Source organism: Oxyura jamaicensis, chromosome 10, assembly GCF_011077185.1.
Source record: "Oxyura jamaicensis isolate SHBP4307 breed ruddy duck chromosome 10, BPBGC_Ojam_1.0, whole genome shotgun sequence".
Taxonomy (NCBI): Eukaryota; Metazoa; Chordata; class Aves; order Anseriformes; family Anatidae; genus Oxyura; species Oxyura jamaicensis.
Genome location: NC_048902.1, coordinates 6,896,431 through 6,915,336, shown reverse-complemented (window position 1 = coordinate 6,915,336; position 18,906 = coordinate 6,896,431). Strand labels below are relative to the sequence as shown.

Genomic DNA, 18,906 nt, shown 5'->3' with positions numbered 1-18,906 from the left:
GTTAATTTCACAAATCAACTTGAATTTCAGTACATGACATTTCTATGAGGACTCGGAGTATGATCTTAGTGTTCATGGTAAAATAAAAGAACTAAATAGTACTTCGATAATTATGATATTGAACTAGGCAATTTAATTATACTTGAGAAGAAGTAGTCAAGTGCTTTGCCAGCCTAATGAAAATCTTGCTGTTCCTAGAGCGCTGGAACAAAAAATGTATTTATGTCAAAACAATGGGCACTGAGGGGAGCAGCTGCACTTCCTTCAACACAAAGTGCAAAACTCAAGCATCACATGAACTGGAAATGAGGTGTTTAGCAAAGAATGGTCATGGTCAGAGTTGTTTTAACTTGAAATGGCCTGGGTATGACTGAAGATGGAGAAGCTGCTGCTGTTTAACAACATCCGTAAACATTTAAGCTCTTGTATTAACACTTGCTACTCTTGGTTCGTGAAGGTGCAAGCCATCAGTGAGGTCTGATGGTTTCTGGTTTATCCCTCATTAGATCATTTTTGACACTTGTGCTTGACTTCACCTTATTCTCTACAGCCTTAATACTTGCTCTCAGAAAACCTAGATATTGGCTGCCTGAAAAAGGCTTTCAAGGTTTGTCATTTCTTATAAGCTGAAGTTTTCTGTTAATATCTAAGGATCTTGAAACAGGTTTGATAACCTGAAAAAAACAGTACTGTGAACCTGCTGAATTAATATTAAAACTACTGATGTGCCTTGAAAATACACCCTCTGTCTTTTTTTTAGTGACTAGACCTTCCAAGGATAAGGACATCTTTGCCTTCAGGCTTTTTGCCAAACTGGATGCCTTCTGTTTAAATGTTTGTGATGAAAAAAAGAACATTGCAGAGATCAAGATACAAGGTATTAAATTATTAGGAGTACTAATCATATATTTTAATTTCAAAGCAACTGCTGATAATTGAACTGAAAGATAGCTAAGGTATAAGTTTTCAGCATGTGCTTTTTTCTCTTGTGCTTTGGAACAAATGTGGCTTGTAGTATTTTTTCCAAAGTCAGTCCATCTCCAGCTGGATAAATGTAATCAACTACTAATGTATTGAATTATCATTCAAGTTTTGAAGGTATTTGATTATGGGTTACTTCTCATGTTGTGCTAGATTTTGTATTTTTTTTGGTATGTGTGTGTGTACCTGCGTTATTTAATACATTTTAAAACTGTTTCCTTTGGTTTTGAACCCCTAGGCTTTGTTTGGGTTTCTTGTTTTGGGTTGTGTTTCTTTACCCTCACCCTCTGAACTTAAATTTCTGGAACTTAAAATACTTTTCTTTAAGATGTGAATTAATGTGTTGCTAACAACAAAAACAGAAACAAACAAGCAACAAAAGAAGCCACTCTCTCCCCCTTTTCTGATTTTGGAGAAATTGTGGTAGTTGGAAATTACTTATAATTATCCTTACTTGGATACAGGGAGTCTAAAATGCTTTGGATGTAATAGAACTTGTAGTGCATATGCCTCTTGGTGAAGAGGCTGTAAGTAACTTACTTTATTTGGAAACAGAAGAGGAAACAAAAAAGGGGAAAAAAAAGTGGAAACAAATTTTTTTTTGTATGTATGCATGCATGTGTGGGTTTGTAATATTTGTTGAATTATTGCAGGATTAACAGCAGAATTGTTTGTAACACTGTGATTTAAGAATAATGTAATAAGACCTTCCCTCACCTCCCTTATTTGTGTTGTCCACCCTACCCTGAAAGTGAGTGCTGCTTCTGTTATGCAGTGCTGCCATTTATTTTCTTATACTTTACAGGTCTTGACTCATCTCTTCTACTTCAGCCAAGTCAAACTGAACTCTTTGCTCGACTTAAAAATATAATTGTCACAGATGTTGATTCAAGGACCCTTCATAAAAAAGTACAATTATAGGATTTTAAGTCTTATTTGACTCTTTATTAATTTTGTGTGTACAAGTGAAATTTAATACACATTGTATTCTTTAAAATGTTGGATTTCATGTGAATACGTCTTTCCCTGTAAACATGGTGAAGCATGGATGTCTAAACAGATGCTTTTTAAAAAGTTATATCTAATTAGTATATCTGATAGTCTGACAATATATTTAGTTTTTCCTTGTATTAAGTACCTTCTTAGAAGCTACTGATGGCTGGAAGATATTTCTTTCTTTCTAGGCTGTATCTATAGTAGGAGATGAAGTTTTCAGTTTCAGTCTGACTTTATATCCATATGCTACTGAGGGAGAAGCTTATACTGATATGTCAAAAGTGGATGGTGCCGTATCTTTGAGAGTCGGTTGTATTCAAATAGTATACCTTCACAAATTTCTCATCTCTCTGCTGGTAAGTCTTCTCTTTGTGTGACTTGTGCTGAATTCTTCAATTATTCTTCCCTGTTTGTAATCTCAGTATAAAGCTTAACTTAAGTTTCTGAAAGAGAAAGGGTAGGCTTAATTTTCCTTATGTACTACTAATAAACTCAGATAAACAAACTGTAACTGGTTGGAATGTGAAAAGCTACTACTCTGCAGGGGGGGCATTCTGAGTCTCCTTCCTCCCTCCCCACTGTGCTTTTAAGGTACTCATGTTCTCACACCCACCTTCAGCAAAAAAACTGAATTTGTTGCTCATGCAAACATATCTGAGTTAGAACTAGAGACAATATTTTCTGCAAGGTTTGATGCTATGAGGACTGCAAATTGACCACTGTAAATCACTTGTCTGTCAAATATTCTAATACTGCCTTCTTTGGCTAAGCACTAGTGGGTTCTTTGCCACTTAGTACTGGCTTTAATAAGTATTAGCGTTCATTGGTGACAGAGGGGCTCTAAAAATAATGTGGGTCCCCAGAAGGTAATGAGATAAAAGACTGTTGCCGCAAATGAAGGTGGAGAAGAAGATGGGGTCAAAAATCAATTGATTGAACCCATTAGTACATTTTTGACTATCTAACAGAGCTCGTAATAGAAAGTACTCAGTTATCTTACCCCAGGGAAAACTTAACACAGTAGGCAGTGGTTGATGTTGGTTGTGGCTGGTGTTGTAAAATGACAGATTAGTTGAGATTAAATACAAAACTGTTTAAAGCTCTATTTCTGCTTTCTCTTTAATTCTTTTTTTCTAGACGTTCTTGAACAACTTTCAGACAGCTAAGGAGGCACTGAGTGCTGCTACAGTCCAAGCTGCAGAAAAGGCTGCTACCAGCGTAAAAGATTTGGCTCAAAGGAGCTTTCGACTTACTATGGACATTCACATAAAAGCACCAGTTATAGTCATTCCTCAGTCCTCGATTTCCCTCAATGCTATAGTAATAGACCTTGGCTTGATTAAGATTCAGAACCAGTTTAGCTTGGTGTCTCCAGAAGGTGGTTTGCTCCCTCCAGTCATTGACAAAATGGACGTGCAGCTGACAAAGCTGAAACTATCTAGGTAAAGTGCATTGTACCATGTGTAATGTCTTATCTAATTGTTAATATTAATACTTAGTAAGGTATTAATCTACTTGTTTAAAAGTTGTGGTTGGTAACAGTCAAATATTTGGTGCTAGAATACAAACCTGTTACCCTAGGGGCAAATAAATGAACAGTAAAATAAGGTACTGGTTTGCTCAGGAAGCTATGTTTGTCTGAAGAGAGATTAAACTTGATATTTAAAGTTATTTGGGTTGAAAATGTAACATAAGCTTCTAACATCTCCCAACACTTTTTTTTTTCCTCCTTTGTTTTAAGAACCACTATGGAGACAGGTTTATCTCATCTGGACATTCAGATACTTCACCCTATTAATTTGAGCCTGTCTGTGAATCGAAATCTAGCTGCAGATTGGTTTCACAAATTGCCAGTATTGGAGATTACAGGGTATCTGGATACAATGAATGTAAGTCTTGTGAAAAGAAGGTGGTGAGTAGCTCATGATACGTAATGTAAGACTAAGTTTTATTTATTTCTGGGCACAAAAGTGGAACAGAAGTTGAAAAGTGTCATATAAAATATCTGCCCCTCCTGTGTGAATTTATTATGCTAAGAGAAAAGAGAATTAAAAGGCATGTCAAGGAGTCTTGAATATTCCCTGCTATAAGGCAGGACCAGCTTATATCACGTGTTGTTGGGTCCATTTCTCTAAAGGAGTCTATTTCAGTGTCTTCTAAAAAAAGTGGTATCTTGAGAAGAATTTAAATCTATGCTAATATTTGCCTTAGTAGCTCAGCTGTGTAACTTTCAATCTCCCTTGAATGATCTCAGGATAGTTGTGTATTGTGGCAACATACTGTGGAAGAAATACCAGTTATCTCTTGGCAAAACTGACATGCTACCTCATGGCATTTTATTTCCATTCATAGCAAAGTACTGAAAACATAGATACTCTAAGGGCTGCATTATATATTGATACAGCTTTAAGAAGTCATAGTTTTCTTTAACCTCAGTCTTTTAACTGTAAGTAGTTAGAAGATTTTCATTGTTACTTTCCTCAAAGGATGCTGCTGCTGACAAAACAGCTGTAGCTAAGCACCTTTAATTTTGCCAAGAAACATTGTTGTGCTTTGATAGCTAGTTATAACTTTAAAAAACTTTTTTTTCTCCTGAGAACTTGGATTTGCTATTTTTTAGGTTGTGGTAAGTCAAGAGGATTTGAATGTCTTCCTCAAAGTGCTGACAGAAAATCTTGGTGAAGCAGAAGATAAACAAGCTCATGCAAAACCAGTGCTGCAGGAGGAAGGTGAGAGATAAAATTTGTCTTAAATATTAAGTTAGCTTTCAAAAATAACGAATATCATGTGTTATATGGAAAGCAGACTTAGATCTGAGTATGATGTGCAAGTAAAAAGCTCATCTCCTTAATTTGGCAAGGACAGTGTTCATGTTTCAAAATACTGCAAGACAGAATTTGGTGGTTGAGGGAGCTAAGAAGTAATGGCGGTGACAAGGTATTGAGATATCAGTGTCCTTGTTGCCAGTATGTTTCTACTTTCTTTTCCTGTTCTGAAGTTAAAGGCTCTGTTTGTGGAAATGTTGCTAACTTATTTCAGGTGAATATAAGTCATTTAAATGAATAAAAGAATTGGATCTGTTTCTTGAGCTAAATGAATGGTAGCGAATTGGGATGTTAACCACTTTATTGAATGCTGCAGGTAAAACCAAAGAAATGGAGAAATCTGTTTTGACACAGGATAAGAGTGTTCCAGAAGGAGTGCTGTCTGAAAAGAGGAAAGGAACATTAAATGAAGATGTAATCAATATGCTGCTTAATTTTGAAATCAAAGAGGTACATATCTATCTATATAACTTGTTACTGGTTCTAGTATTCAAATCTGTTTATCAGAAGAAGTGGGCTGTAATTATTAATTATTTAAAGAAGGGGGTAATAACTGATGAAAAGAAATTAAAATAACTGAAAACCTAGATCCTTCAGTCTAGAAGGATACACAGAATGCTACCTTTATTTAGCTGTTTTCATTTGTCTGTGTTATGTGAGTTTGTATATATAGAGGGCGTGACATCTCACAGGGAAAAACAGACTTTGTTTTAGATGTTCAGCACTCAGGTAGCCTTACACAAGGTAAGCAACAAAATGGCTTAAGTAGCAAAATAGGTAAGCTAGAATTAGTATTTTTCCTGTAGGGATACAGGACTGAAGGTGAGTTTGTAGGTGAAATACAGGGAAAATGCACAAGCAGCTGAATAACAAAGATACTTATGGAATTAGGAAATTATCCAAGTATATCTTGTCTCTGAAAATAGATGTCTGTGTGAACAGAAAGGGAAAAATATTTACAAACTGGTGTTACAGATTCCATTTGTACGAAAAAGCAAGATGTCTAGAGTAATACTGCTTTTGAAGTCTATCTGAAGAGAGAATGTCTGCTTATAACTGCATGCCATGCTCTCTGAACAGTTTTACTGAAATAGTGAACTCAATTCCTTTTCTATATTCAAGGTAGTAATAACCTTGATGAAGCAAGTTCAGAAGGACAGGTATCCATTACATATTCTAAATGTGCTACGGCTTGGAACTAAAACTAAAATCAGAGATCATGAATTGACTGCAACAGCATATCTGAAAAAAATTACTATGAGATGCACTGAAATAACTGGTAAGTATTCTACGTAACCGGTACATAGTAAGTATAGTGCATACTCTCAACTTCTTTGGTAAGATGATAGTATGGTAAAAAATAAAAATAAAAAATCAAAACAAAAACAACAGAAAAGGGAGGTTACATGCCAAGTTAATTTCATGATCTTGCTCTCTATAATTCAGATTCAGTTTAAGTGTTTCATGTGATAAGAAGTTCTACTGCTGTTTTTAGGGTTAGCTTGAATAGAGTTAGTTGCCTACTTAGTCATTCCTGTGAAGTATTCTTTCTGTTCAGCATGTTTTGATGAACAGTTACTAAGCTGTAACAACTTCAAATTTCTGGCAGCACTGGAAATCCAGAATACTTCCTTTATTCACGAGGTAATAATTTAAGTGGTACTCAAGTGATAATAGAAATAGCCATGTATTTAAAGTAGAAAAGTATGTTACAGAGTATATAAATAAAGACAGGAATGTAAAACTATGGGTAGGAATGCAAATAACTTTCCAGTTCTAAATCTTCTTGCAGGACTGTGCTGAGTTTATTTTGACTAGTTTAATTAAATGGATTAATTCAATTGACAATTAAAACAAAATAGTAATAGTGAGTATATCATTTCACAGGGTAATGCTTGATCTGCAGCTTCTCTGTGAAAAGAGGTGTTTCACAGTTTCAGCAAGAGTAGTATATAATTGAGAACTAGAACAGAGGTATTACATGGGTGAAAGAAAACTTGTGAATGGAAATATTTTCTATTAATAACTAGATTATTTCTTGATTTGCAGACTCAAATGGAGACCCTCTTTGTATTATTAATTCTTCAAGTAAGACAGATGAACATCTTCTGAAAATGGAATACATTAAGGTTTCAATACTTTTTTAACTAAGATTATCTGGGGACTAAAATAAGGCTTCCATAGTTAGCCTGTGAGAGATGGTTTGTGGGTTTTCTTTTGCTTGTTTTAAAACCCATTGGACTTGCATCTAAAACTGTCTGAGGCTTTCTCTCAAATAGCCATTTTTCTGCTTATATCTCATTTTACTCTCCGATGCATCCATACAGCGACTTCGTAAGTCAACCCACCTACTGAAATCATTGTAAGCTCAATGTGTGCGTTCTTTTCTGTGAAGACTACAGAGTAGTACCTTTGTGAAACTTAATAGGTGAGATAGTCTGACTGTTCAAGTGAGAGGTGGCCTTTATAAGGGTTAAAAGCATTTGAGGAGCAATAAGTTGGTAGATGGCTTTTGAGAATTATTTAAAGAAAAAAAATGCCTTTCAGAAAGCATGTAAATACTTGGGCATCTCATAGGTCTCAGGACCAGTGGGATACTGTTATTAATTTTTTTCATTAATGTTAAGTGTAGAGAAAAACAAGTTAATTGGTTCTGACAGAGTACTAAGCATAGATTGATCAATTTTAAATCGATTTTACATAAGAGAAAATATTGCACCTAAGCAGTTGAACTTTTGCAAAGCATATGCAATAAAATGTTGCTTGGAGCATTATGAGTACCCATTCTGTTTGCCTGAATAGTGTATTTTAAAAAGAGAGAACTCTTTTCCGAAGCGTTCATTGCTTTCCCGTTTTCTTTTACAGCAGTAGTAATTGTTGTGTGTGTAAAGGAATAATTCATTCTATTAATTGAATAGCAACTGACTGTATGCTTAGGCTTTTTTTTTTCCTCCTTCAGGCTGATGCAGATGGACCTTATTTTGTTACTACTTACAGAAGCACCAAACAGAGCATTGATGTAAGTAGAGGATGCATTTGATAACTTTAAGCTTCTCAAGTAGTAACATGTGTATGAACCTGTTAATTACTTACTGAAGAGAACAAGCCCTGTTGTTCTGATCATTAAAGCATACTACTTTATATTTCATTACTTCAAAGAGAAATTCAGGGAAAAAAATATAAAAAAAAATAAAAAGTAGTGGTACTTAGCACTGATTAGTTAATTACTTTTCTAATAGAAGCTGTAGATTTTTAGCTAGGTCAAGTATGTAAGGACATATTTTTAACTATAGCATATGGGGGGGGTGTATGTTCCTCCTTGCCCCGAATGATAAACTTGGCAGCATGTAAAATGCAAACCATGCATTGCAGAGCTTGAAAGTTCCTAACAGTGAAAATGAGATGAGGTGAAACATCTTATGAGCATGTGACATATTCACTTAATGCTTTTTACTTTTCTGGAAAGCAACTGTCTACATGTAGTTTTCCGTAACTTTTGACTTCTAAAGTAAGCAGGCCTTGGTAATTATTGCTTTTAAAAATGTTTTCCTTTAAAGCAGTCACGGTAGGTTGAGCTTGCTTCTAGATAGCCCTATGGAGAATTTGACATGACTGATCTACTTAACTGAGAGTCAAGAACACTGACATCCTTTAATGTATCAGTAAAACTAGCATTTTCAGAGAGTTGTTCTCAGCTACAAAATGGTGGCTAGCTGATGATACTTTTCAGTAAGTAGTACTGGCCAGAATAGTTGCTCTTCATGTACTTTCTGTTCTGATTGCAAATTTCTGAATCTTGTGTTTTTGTGGGTGGGTTTTTTCTTCTTTTTTTCTTTTTTTTTAATCATACCTACTAAAATATTTCTCTGTGCGGTTCTGCAGATGTGTGATCCAAAGAGCTCTGTAGTCTGCAATGAAATGCAACCGAACTAAGAGCTTACTGAAAAAGCATATCTACATTAAATAGCAATTTTGACACGTGCACGGTACTTTTGTAGCTGTTGCAGTCTTCTCTTCCTTGGCTCCCTCATCTACTCTAAAGTTTCTATATGTTGTTAAGCTGAAGGAAGTAGAAAGGGTGATAAGCATGTGAAAGAGCAAGACTTTTAATGTGACGGTAACTCTGTGTTCATATGCAATCACTTGGTACTATATACTAAATAACAATGTTACCATGTTTCCTTGCCCTTATTTTAGGTCGTCTTTTCAAGTCTGGATCTAGTACTTCACACAGAGGCTTTACTTTCCATCGTGAGTTTTCTCACACTCAGTGTACCATCAAGTGCTCTTCCCGGTACTGAGAAAGCATCAGACCATAAGCCCCAAATAGAAGAACAGGAAAAAGGAAGTGCTCTCAGACCAGGTAATGTCATAATAAAGTCCATGCTTTTGTTGCATGGCAGCATACAGCCTTTGTTTTCAAAGGATACCATTTCAAGTGACAGCATTGCAGCCTGTTCAGTGAAAAACAAGATAGGCACAATTGTATGTGGAGAGAAAATGATCTTATTTAAAAAAGCCCAAAAACATTGCTCTGCATAATGTTAGTATTTGGAGAGGCCAGATGTTGTCCTTGCTTAATTCTACAAATCCTCCTTACTCCATATGTAATTTTACTAAATAGCAGACTGAAGTGGAACAAATAATGTTGCAGTAAACAGTACCAAAGCCTTCCCAAAGCATCAGTTTTATGACTTTGTTGTTCTCCAGCCTGCAGGCTTTAAGAGTGCTTACACTGATAAAAATAGGTATTCTTGAGCCATGGGGAAGTTGAGAGAAGTTCTGAACTCAAGGATCCCCCTCAGTCTTGTGCTTATTTTAAAAATTGGTATCTGTAACCTTGAAGTAGTGTAAATTTTTATATGTAGACTCCTGAAGGGTGCTTCGTCAGGGTTTCTGTAGTTGATTACTGTTTGGGAAACACAAGGTTTTCTAATCTGTTGGGATCTAGTTTCTAGTAGTTGGTTGTTGTATTTGAATTTTGGCAGCACATTCAGTTGGGCTGCAGAAATGTTTTTCCTCATTAATTAAACCTAAATTGGCTGTGCTACTCTATGCAGAAAAGAACATTTAGCATGTGAGATAGTGTTTGAGACTGTATTCAGTATGCTGTTGCATTAAAACACAGATATTGAGGGTAAAAAAAACCAACAACATTGTCTTGATTGTTTTTTGCCTGTGTTCACTGATGACTGTTTTTGTGCCAGAAAATGACCATGTTTTAATTAATTATTTTTTTTTAATTTTATTTCATGTCATATCTAACTAGCATTAACTTTAGGGAATAACTGCAAAATCTTTTTTGAATCGTATATATACAACACACAAATAATGTAGTATCTGGTTTAGAACAATTAAGTTATGATGATGATCTTGGTTTTCTGATCCAGTGTCTGGTAATGCAACCCGTGATGATATCTGTGAATTAAAACTCACTGCAAAGCTAAACTCATTCAGCATTTCAGTGTGTGATCAGACTTGTAGAATTGCAGACATTAGGATACAAGGTAAGTTGTATTTAATTATTTAATTAGACTAAATAATTGTCAGAAATATTATTTACCTTTGTACACTTCTGGAAGACTAATGTGAGCACTACATATTTGTCTTGTAACACTTCCTTAAATATGCTTTAATTATATATTATCATTGCAGTTACCAGTTTTAATATCCAAAATGCTTACAAGAGAAGAAAATGTGAAAAAGTTTTCTTTGAAAAAAGAAGGCAATTACTCTTTAAGTGCAGTAAAATTAGAAGAAATGAAAACAAGATTTGATATATAGCATAAGCTTAAATTTTTGAAGAGCTAGATTAATTTTAGGTAGTGTCAGGATTATTTTTTTTAACTGTCGTCTTAAAGTCAATTGAGCTTGGATTTTTCATACGTAGAAAGGTCAGGACTTCTGCACTGGGCTTAGCATCAGTTGTTACATGGCAGAATTTTAAATCCTAAGTCTTATTTTTTTTGTATTCAGTAATAATATTTCTTTCTTAGAAAAACTATTTAGTTAATAAATACTGTTTAATAAGTTGCTGTCTTCTTTCTTTTATCTCAAATCAGGAATGGATGCGTCTGTAGCTGTGAAAACTAAAAAGATTAAAGTATTCTCCAGACTTGAGGACATTGTGATTACAAATGTTGATCCAAAAACAATCCATAAAAAGGTGATGTGTTGCACAGATTAGAAACAGACAAAAGAACCCCTTTCTTCAAGCTATTAAATGAAAGTGCTCTAGTTGATTTCGTCTGATGTATGTATGCATTATACTAAGTATGATGTAATGCATCAAATATTAGGCAAAATTTCATTGCTTTATTTCAGGGAAGCAAAGCATGCTTCCATTCATTATTTAATTCTTTTTAATCATGTTTCAGTCGTGCTTTCATTGATGTTTTAATTCTGATGAGTAGTGTGGGTTAAATATAAATTGAACTACAGATAATCAACTGAGATGTAACATACCCTGAAGTAGCTAGCTTAATTTCTTTTTGTGCCTAGCATATGTGTGTCCAAGTACTGCTGGTAAATTGCTGTTGATTTGTTTGTGGAAATATTACTTGTCTGATACCTTAAGCAATAATTTTATCACAGATTACTGTCTGGGAGTTTTAACTATATGGACTTAATCTTCTAGGCTGTCTCCATAATGGGAGATGAAGTATTTAGATTTCAAATGTCGCTTTATCCAGATGCTACTGCAGGTGAAGCCTATGCTGATATGTCAAGGGTGGACGGTAAAATGTCTCTGAAAGTGGGCTGCATCCAAATAATTTACCTACATAAGTTCTTTATGTCTCTCTTGGTAAGACATTAGTTTCACTTCTCTTCTTGACAGTAGGAGTTTTTTTTTAAAAAACAAGTTTATTCGGCTCTGTCTGACCACTGCCTCGTGGTTAGGTGGTCTACAAGCATGCAGAAGTATTTTGATGAAGAAACGCCCCTAAAAGTTGCATTGTTTTATAGAAGAAAAACAAGTAAGGGCAAAGATAAGAAAAGTGATTAGGGAATCTGATTGATAGCTTTAGTATCTTCAAAATGAAGTAAATGGTGTCTGTCCACAAGTTTTTATTCCTTTTTCTTTTTTGAAACTTTAGTGGTTGAATCAAATGTTTGTATTTCTGACACAGATAAACTATTTCTCTTAACTTTGTTTTGCTTCAAGCTTACCTTTTTTCTGAGGCTTATTTGCTCTTGTAGATCTCATCTTTTTGACTACTTTCCAACAGAACTTCCTAAACAACTTCCAAACAGCCCAAGAAGCCCTGAATGCAGTGACAGTCCAGGCGGCGGAAATGGCTGCTTCTAGCATGAAAGACTTCGCTAAAAAGAGTTTTCGTCTCTTAATGGATATCAACTTGAAAGCTCCAGTTATAGTTATTCCTGAATCTTCAACTTCCTGTAATGCTTTGATAGCTGATCTTGGCTTAATCAGAGTTCAGAATGAATTTAAGCTGGTGTCTTCAGATGAATCTTCTCTTCCTCCAGTCATTGACAACATGGATGTACAATTAACTCATTTGAAATTATCCAGGTATACATAGGATTGCCTTCTGCCTTGAGAAATACTTTGCTAAGAAAACAGGTCCATATTCCATATGCAGCTTTTCTATTATTTAAAAATTAGGGTGAACAGAAATGTTCAAAAAACAAGCATCACCAAAAAAAAACAAAAGAAAACAAACAAAAAACTAGGCTTAAGAATGCATTTAGATAGGGATATATATCCACAATCTTTTAAAACTTCTTGGAAAGAAAAGAGTGATAGGAGAGTAACTGAAGCACTTCTTATGTGCAAACCTGTGTCTAAGTGCATGTATATACTTATTGTCACAGACCCATAATTCTGCTAGGTAATTATAATATATGCGTTCTGCAGCTATTAATATCTTTCCTGTATTGCTTATATCATCTTTTGTAGGTGCATTTTATTCACAGATTCCCAAACAGATTCTGAAATTCTGTGTCCTGTGAGTTTGACTTTACTAGTCCAGAGAAATTTAGCAGCAACTTGGTATCATAAAACCCCAACAATTGGAATCAAAGGAGACCTAAAACCAATGCAGGTAATATTATGGCAAATCGGAGCTAGAATGAAAGTTGTAATTATTCTTGGAATAGTATTTAGCCTAGTTACCAAACTTGTCAACACATTACAATTTGTATTCTTTACAGAATGTTAACACTGAAGCCTGACTGTCCCATTCATTGATGTGCTACTTTTGGTGTTGTATAATGAATAGTTTTGGTAGTTGTATGCAAATGATCTGTTTTTATGGTGGAGAAGGGAGTCTGTTGCAGCCATCATTTGAATTAATAGCAAAGTCAGTAAGGCTTATCTGTTGAGTTAGTATTTAGTATCTAGATTACTAAGGTTTTAAATTGTTTAATTTATGGACTGCAAGGCTCTTTAATTGTATATCAGACTAATTTAATTCCTCTGTCTGTGCTGAAGTCAGATATAGCACTGGTGAAGCACAGAGGAATATAATACTGAAGGAGTACCATTAAAAAAAATTGATATAGAAAAAGTACTCTATGTATTTTGGGCTAAGTGACTGTATCTTCCCACTTTTTTTACTGCTTATTTTTTATGACCCTGCAATGTTATAAATGTATTGAGAATCATTAACTCTTTAGGGACTTAGTGAATGACAGTTGTTTCCATGTATACAACAAAATGGCGATTTTAATGTTATCTATCTGTTTCTGGATTACTGATTTGTTAAGACGCATTTATGCTTAGCAATTATATTTCTGCAGCTAAAGAGCCTTTAAAAGACCAGAAAATATTTAACGCAGTTCTTATTGTAACACCTATTTATAAGAAGTAACTAATTATATTTTAGGAGAAGTGGTCCAACCGTTTTTACTCAAATTTAGAATGTTTTGAGCAGGATTATTTTGACTGACATGCTTATGGTAGAATCAGTATGTTGTTTTTTCTAAACATTTGCTTACTATTGATAAATATAGGGTTCTGCACTGGAAGGAGATAACATCACCAAAAATAGGTTGTGGGTTTGTCACTTTACAGATTGCACTCAGTGAAGATGATCTAACTGTTGTCATGAAAATTTTACTTGAGAACCTTGGAGGGGCTTCTTCCCAGCCAAATACTCTGCAACAGAGCATTGAAGATACCCAGATGGTTAAAAAAGGGAAAGTTTCAAATGAATCCAATTTCTCTGAGGGTATGTCAAATTCTATAGCTACATAGGTATAGGGAGAGGACTATTTGCAATCCCAACATGTTGATCTGAAACACCTCGGTGTAAATAAATTGTTTTTCTTAATGGTTATTAATGAGTTTAAGAAAAGTTACAAATAAGAATGTATGCACATACCAAAAACATTGCAATGCAAGCTGTTGATGGTCAAAAATTTTGTAGCTGTTGCTTGCAATTAATCTTTTATAGGGTGGTATTCTTCAGTTTGACGTTTAGATGTAGAGCTTAGGGATATGGTTTAGTGGGGACTGTTAGTGTTAGGTTAGAGGTTGGACTCGATGATCTTGAGGTCTCTTCCAACCTAGAAATTCTGTGTGTAAATTCTGTGTGTCTGTATCAGGGGCTGAAATTGCGGGTTTAAAAAAGATTAAAACCCAAACCAACAAGCTTCCCCAGAAGGTTAATGAACAGTTATAAAAATCCAGGATAATATCTTCTTAATATTTAAAGAGCATGTTAATGTAAACAGTGTGTCTCTCTAACTGAAATATAGTTAAGTTTGCCATTTTTTTTGTTCAAAGCACGATAATGTTCTCAAAGTCAAAAAGTTTTTCAACCAATACTTAAAGGCTATACTATGAAAAGAATCCAGAAGGAAGAGTAATGCAAATTCTAGTATTGCTACTTTATGTAGTTGACTAAAAGAGGAACAGCCACAGTAAATTAATGACAACTTTAAAAAAGTACTTAAACCACTCAGGGCATGGCAATTTTAACATATCTTGAAGAGAACAAAGTGCTATTGACTATATAACTGTGAGTTGTCCTGGGTAGACATCCTACCTTTTCCTTTTTCCCTGACTCAAACCCAGAAAACTATCCCCAAGCTTAGTATTCTAAAGAAATGTAAATATATTTTCTTTTTATCAACAGACCCTCTTCTTGCTTTGGGACAAAAAAGTGTTTCTACAGTTGAGTCTTCTGCAGAACATTACGAAACACTTAAATTTGACTTCAATTTTGAGTCACTTTCAGTAATTCTCTACAACAGAGATGTGAATCAGGTTTGTGACAAACCCTTTATTATACTGCTGGGGTGGGGAACTTTGCACATGGACAGAACTCAAGACAGTAAAATAAAATATTTCATCTGTTGTCTTGACCTTGTTATGCTTGCCTTATGGATCTTAGGCAATTTATCCTTCAACCTGGAGACTTTGAGCATAGAATGGCCTTAATTTGAAGAATGTCAGTGCACTTCTAAAAATCACACATTCAAAAAAAAAAAAAATAACCAACCAATACAACCCACCATCTCTTTGGTCATTCAAGACTTGATTCCAGTTATCCAACCTAAGAAATGAAAACTTAGAAAGTAGGAATTGCTAGCCTCCATGATGCTAGTTCAGTGCACGATGCCTGTATCGTTAATAAACAGCTGCAATATGTACATGCTCCATACTTCACTCTTACGTAGCCCTGAGTGTGATCTATTAACAAACACCCTGAAAAACTCAAACTGTGCTGAAAACAGAAGAGAAATGTATAATGCTGCCTTGTTATCATGACTTCATAGGCTTTGTCTTGATGTGAAGGTTTTTACACCTTGGTACCTAGTGAATGGGTGGTAGCTTTGTGTTTAAAGTGACTGTAATGCAGGAATTCGCAGTGGGTGTGTTTTGAAAAGTTCTTGTGGAACAAGCATCACCAGGAAGAAATGCACTAATGTGGTAGGATTTAAATGCCTTATTTATATCCTTTCTATTTAATGCTGAGGTCCTGGTTGTAAATGGAGTTAGTGTGATGGGAGTAGAGGGATTTTCTGGTGGGAGGTTCAGAGTCAAGTTAAATATCATTGAGTCATGCATTCTGAACAACTGCTAGAAATTATGTGTACTTCAGTTACTTTCTTTGACTAATTTGTATGGTTAAAGGACTCAGGACATCAAGAGGCTTCTTCCATTTGCAGATTCTAATGCACATTTGTGTGACTAGCCTCATGAGAAGTGTGCTTACTACTTTGTTCTGTACTAAGTAATTTTACTGCTTCTCATTATATAGAAGTCCCCACTTTTGCTGCATAGTGACAGATTACGCCTTGGTGAACTCCGACTTCATCTCATGGCATCATCAGGCAAGATGTTTTCTAACGGCTCGATGGATATAAATGTTAAACTTAAGGCATGTACCCTGGATGATCTCAGGGAAGGAATTCAGAATGTGACAGCAAGGTAAGTATGAATGCATCAGAAATTTAAAAAGTCCATGCAATTTATGAGGAAGACTGTTTCATAGATCTATACTTTGCTTCACATGGCACTGATAGAATGTAGTAGGGCTGTCAGTTGTGCTACGCACTAAAGCAATTAGTGATGTATTTTTAATAATGTTAAACAGGTTTCTTCAAATTATATGTTGGTTTCTGATGTAATTAAAAAAAATACCTGGGAGGCTTGAATATTACAGTCAACTGTGGTGAAGGGCTGAGTAGAGTGCAACCAGCCCCGGTTAGAGAGTTCTAGGTACTGTACTGTAGTCTGATTATTAAATGCTGCATGTGTAATTCCTAAATTGTAGGACACAGTTGGAATTGAAATTATTCCTCTGTTAGAGAAAAGTCTATATCCTCATTTCACTGTAGAAAATGTTGATTGCTTATTTAGCAATTCTTTTATAAATGACAAAGGGAGGGAAAATGATACCATGTATCCTATTTTTTCTATATTAATGTGTTATGATATTAGAAATATTTGTCATTAAACTTATTTTCCAGAATGATAGACAAGAAATATGACACAAATGACAGTTCTATGATAGACATAAGTTACAAACAGGATGAAAACGGAACTGAAGTTGTCGCTATCCTTGACAAGCTGTACATATGTGCCAGTATGGAGTTTTTGTTGACAGTAGCGGAATTCTTTGTTAACTCAATGCCGGCATCTTCAGCTGAAAAATCTACACAGCTCCATTTAAAGCACGTTGCTTCTGGGAAATCCAAACCAGAAACAGGTCTGTAAAACGGCCTTCTTTTCCCTTTCTTTTCACCGACTTCATATTGGAAATAATTCATCCAAAAGTGTTCGAGTGCTTATCTTGCTATCAGACTTAGACGTTATGAAGAACAAATACAATTTAAATTGTCCATAGAGTAATGCTATACATAATTCTCCATAGGTTACTGTTATATTAAGTATCCATGTTGTGCTCTGCAACAGAACTAACTACTGAAACTCATTCCTGCTAAATAGTATTTGCACTCATCTTATTTACTCTTAATTATTTCTGCAAAGGGTGCAAGAACAGACCATGTGGATAGTAGTTAAAGTAAAAAGAACAACTTGCACCACAGATGTGAGTGGCAAAGAGTGTCTTACCTATCTGCAAGCTAAGAATTTTGAAACTGTATGTTGGTATTCCAACTGATAATGTATGTTATTGTTTCAAAGATACGGAAAACTAAGTTTTTGATGAAGGCAACTTTTCTCTTTTTGGTTAAAGACTGAAGGTATGGTTTGATGAAACAAAGGCAAAAAAGACCACTTTTGAGTTGAGTTTTGTTTGGTCTTAAGTGATTGCCAGGCTTGACTGACTTGTGGTCACACCGCATCTGTGGATTGTGTAGTCTGGACTGTTCCCCACATCCTTCTCTTTTGGGAACTTGGCAGAGTGTTGGGAGTGAGACCTCAGTTTTACGAGTTGTTCTAGTTATGTCAGCAGTTCACTTCCTCTCTTCTTCCATTGATGGAGATGTGCCAAGTCACATGATAAAGGAGGGATGATACACACACCAGAAAAAGGGTACTTTAAGTAGCTGCTCAAATGTGTTGGCTACCCAAATGTGTTGCTGGCTGCAACTGATGATGCCTGGCTTTCTTTGCTTTTGCTGTTGTAGCACTCCAAGCCTCAAATTGCCTTTTGTTCAATTGTATGGGTGCAATATTCTGATGAATATTCCAGCAAGTGCTAGGCTGGGGAAACCTATGTAATGAGTACTAGCGTGCATGAGGGTTACACACCCTTATACCTCCTTATCATTCAGAACTGAAGTGTCTTGATCCATCATTAGGTCATTAGTATGTTAAGAGTCCTCCTTTGAACTGAGATACATGTGATTTTATCCTGTTTGGAGACTGTGTGGATATTCAGACAAGAAATTGAAATGAAATTAGCAGTGTACAATTAGAAAATCTTCATTCTAAAGAGCTTAGTTGCTTTAGGCATTGAACCAGAAGATAACTGTTGTGAGTTTGGCTTTATAGAGCCATTACTTAGGTTGACTGCAGAGCATTGAGCAAATAATGTTTTTATATAGTATTGAGAGACAGTTTCTTCAGAATGAAACTGCTTACCAGTTTGCTGCTGATTTCTGGACACTATGATTTTACTTTTTAGTGAAATACTACAGCATTACTGTAAAGACTGAAATATTTGTAAAATTTACACCTTTAAAAACTATGTACCAAATTTTATGCATAGTTGAGGTATTACATATATAATAATGCTGTTGATCCTATTATATTCAAGGGTGATTTTACTTATTTTCACAGAAACATCTGTACGGCCAAATATGAGAGTAAAAGCTGTGATCATGGATCCAGAAATTGTGTTTGTTGCTAATTTGACCAGTGCTGATGCCCCTGCCTTAAAAGTTTCTTTCCAATGTGACTTATCTATGAATTCGGGAAAGCTTGCACAGAGGATGACCGCTCAAGTGAAGGACTTCAAAGTGTTGGCTTGTGCCTTTCTCAGAGAAAAACAAGACAAGAGTGTTACTAAGGTATGAAAACTTGTTTTCCATAATGAAAAAAAATAATGACAACAGCTGGCAGGCATGTCTGTTTGTTGGTATATCCATAGCACTCAGAAAACTCAGTTCTCATGTAATTATTATGAAGATAGGAAAGGGCAGTGTGTATGCAGACTGCCATTTA

At 35.2% G+C, this 18,906-nt stretch overlaps 1 protein-coding gene across 3 annotated transcripts in view; it reads left to right on the top strand.

The window, feature by feature from the left end:
- The window catches only part of VPS13C (vacuolar protein sorting 13 homolog C), an 87,414-nt gene that overhangs the window by 33,393 nt on the left and 35,115 nt on the right, over positions 1 to 18,906 (top strand). For all 3 annotated transcript variants that reach the window (XM_035335298.1, XM_035335297.1, XM_035335300.1), the window contains 21 exons: positions 761 to 877; positions 1,787 to 1,890; positions 2,166 to 2,333; positions 3,115 to 3,419; positions 3,719 to 3,866; positions 4,598 to 4,706; positions 5,119 to 5,252; positions 5,925 to 6,081; positions 6,852 to 6,931; positions 7,762 to 7,821; positions 9,000 to 9,165; positions 10,193 to 10,309; positions 10,865 to 10,968; positions 11,440 to 11,607; positions 12,032 to 12,336; positions 12,724 to 12,868; positions 13,840 to 13,996; positions 14,906 to 15,036; positions 16,034 to 16,203; positions 16,746 to 16,984; positions 18,523 to 18,752. In XM_035335298.1, the coding sequence (XP_035191189.1) occupies positions 761 to 877; positions 1,787 to 1,890; positions 2,166 to 2,333; positions 3,115 to 3,419; positions 3,719 to 3,866; positions 4,598 to 4,706; positions 5,119 to 5,252; positions 5,925 to 6,081; positions 6,852 to 6,931; positions 7,762 to 7,821; positions 9,000 to 9,165; positions 10,193 to 10,309; positions 10,865 to 10,968; positions 11,440 to 11,607; positions 12,032 to 12,336; positions 12,724 to 12,868; positions 13,840 to 13,996; positions 14,906 to 15,036; positions 16,034 to 16,203; positions 16,746 to 16,984; positions 18,523 to 18,752 (3,314 nt within the window). The remainder of the gene's footprint in view (positions 1 to 760; positions 878 to 1,786; positions 1,891 to 2,165; positions 2,334 to 3,114; positions 3,420 to 3,718; positions 3,867 to 4,597; positions 4,707 to 5,118; positions 5,253 to 5,924; positions 6,082 to 6,851; positions 6,932 to 7,761; positions 7,822 to 8,999; positions 9,166 to 10,192; positions 10,310 to 10,864; positions 10,969 to 11,439; positions 11,608 to 12,031; positions 12,337 to 12,723; positions 12,869 to 13,839; positions 13,997 to 14,905; positions 15,037 to 16,033; positions 16,204 to 16,745; positions 16,985 to 18,522; positions 18,753 to 18,906) is intronic.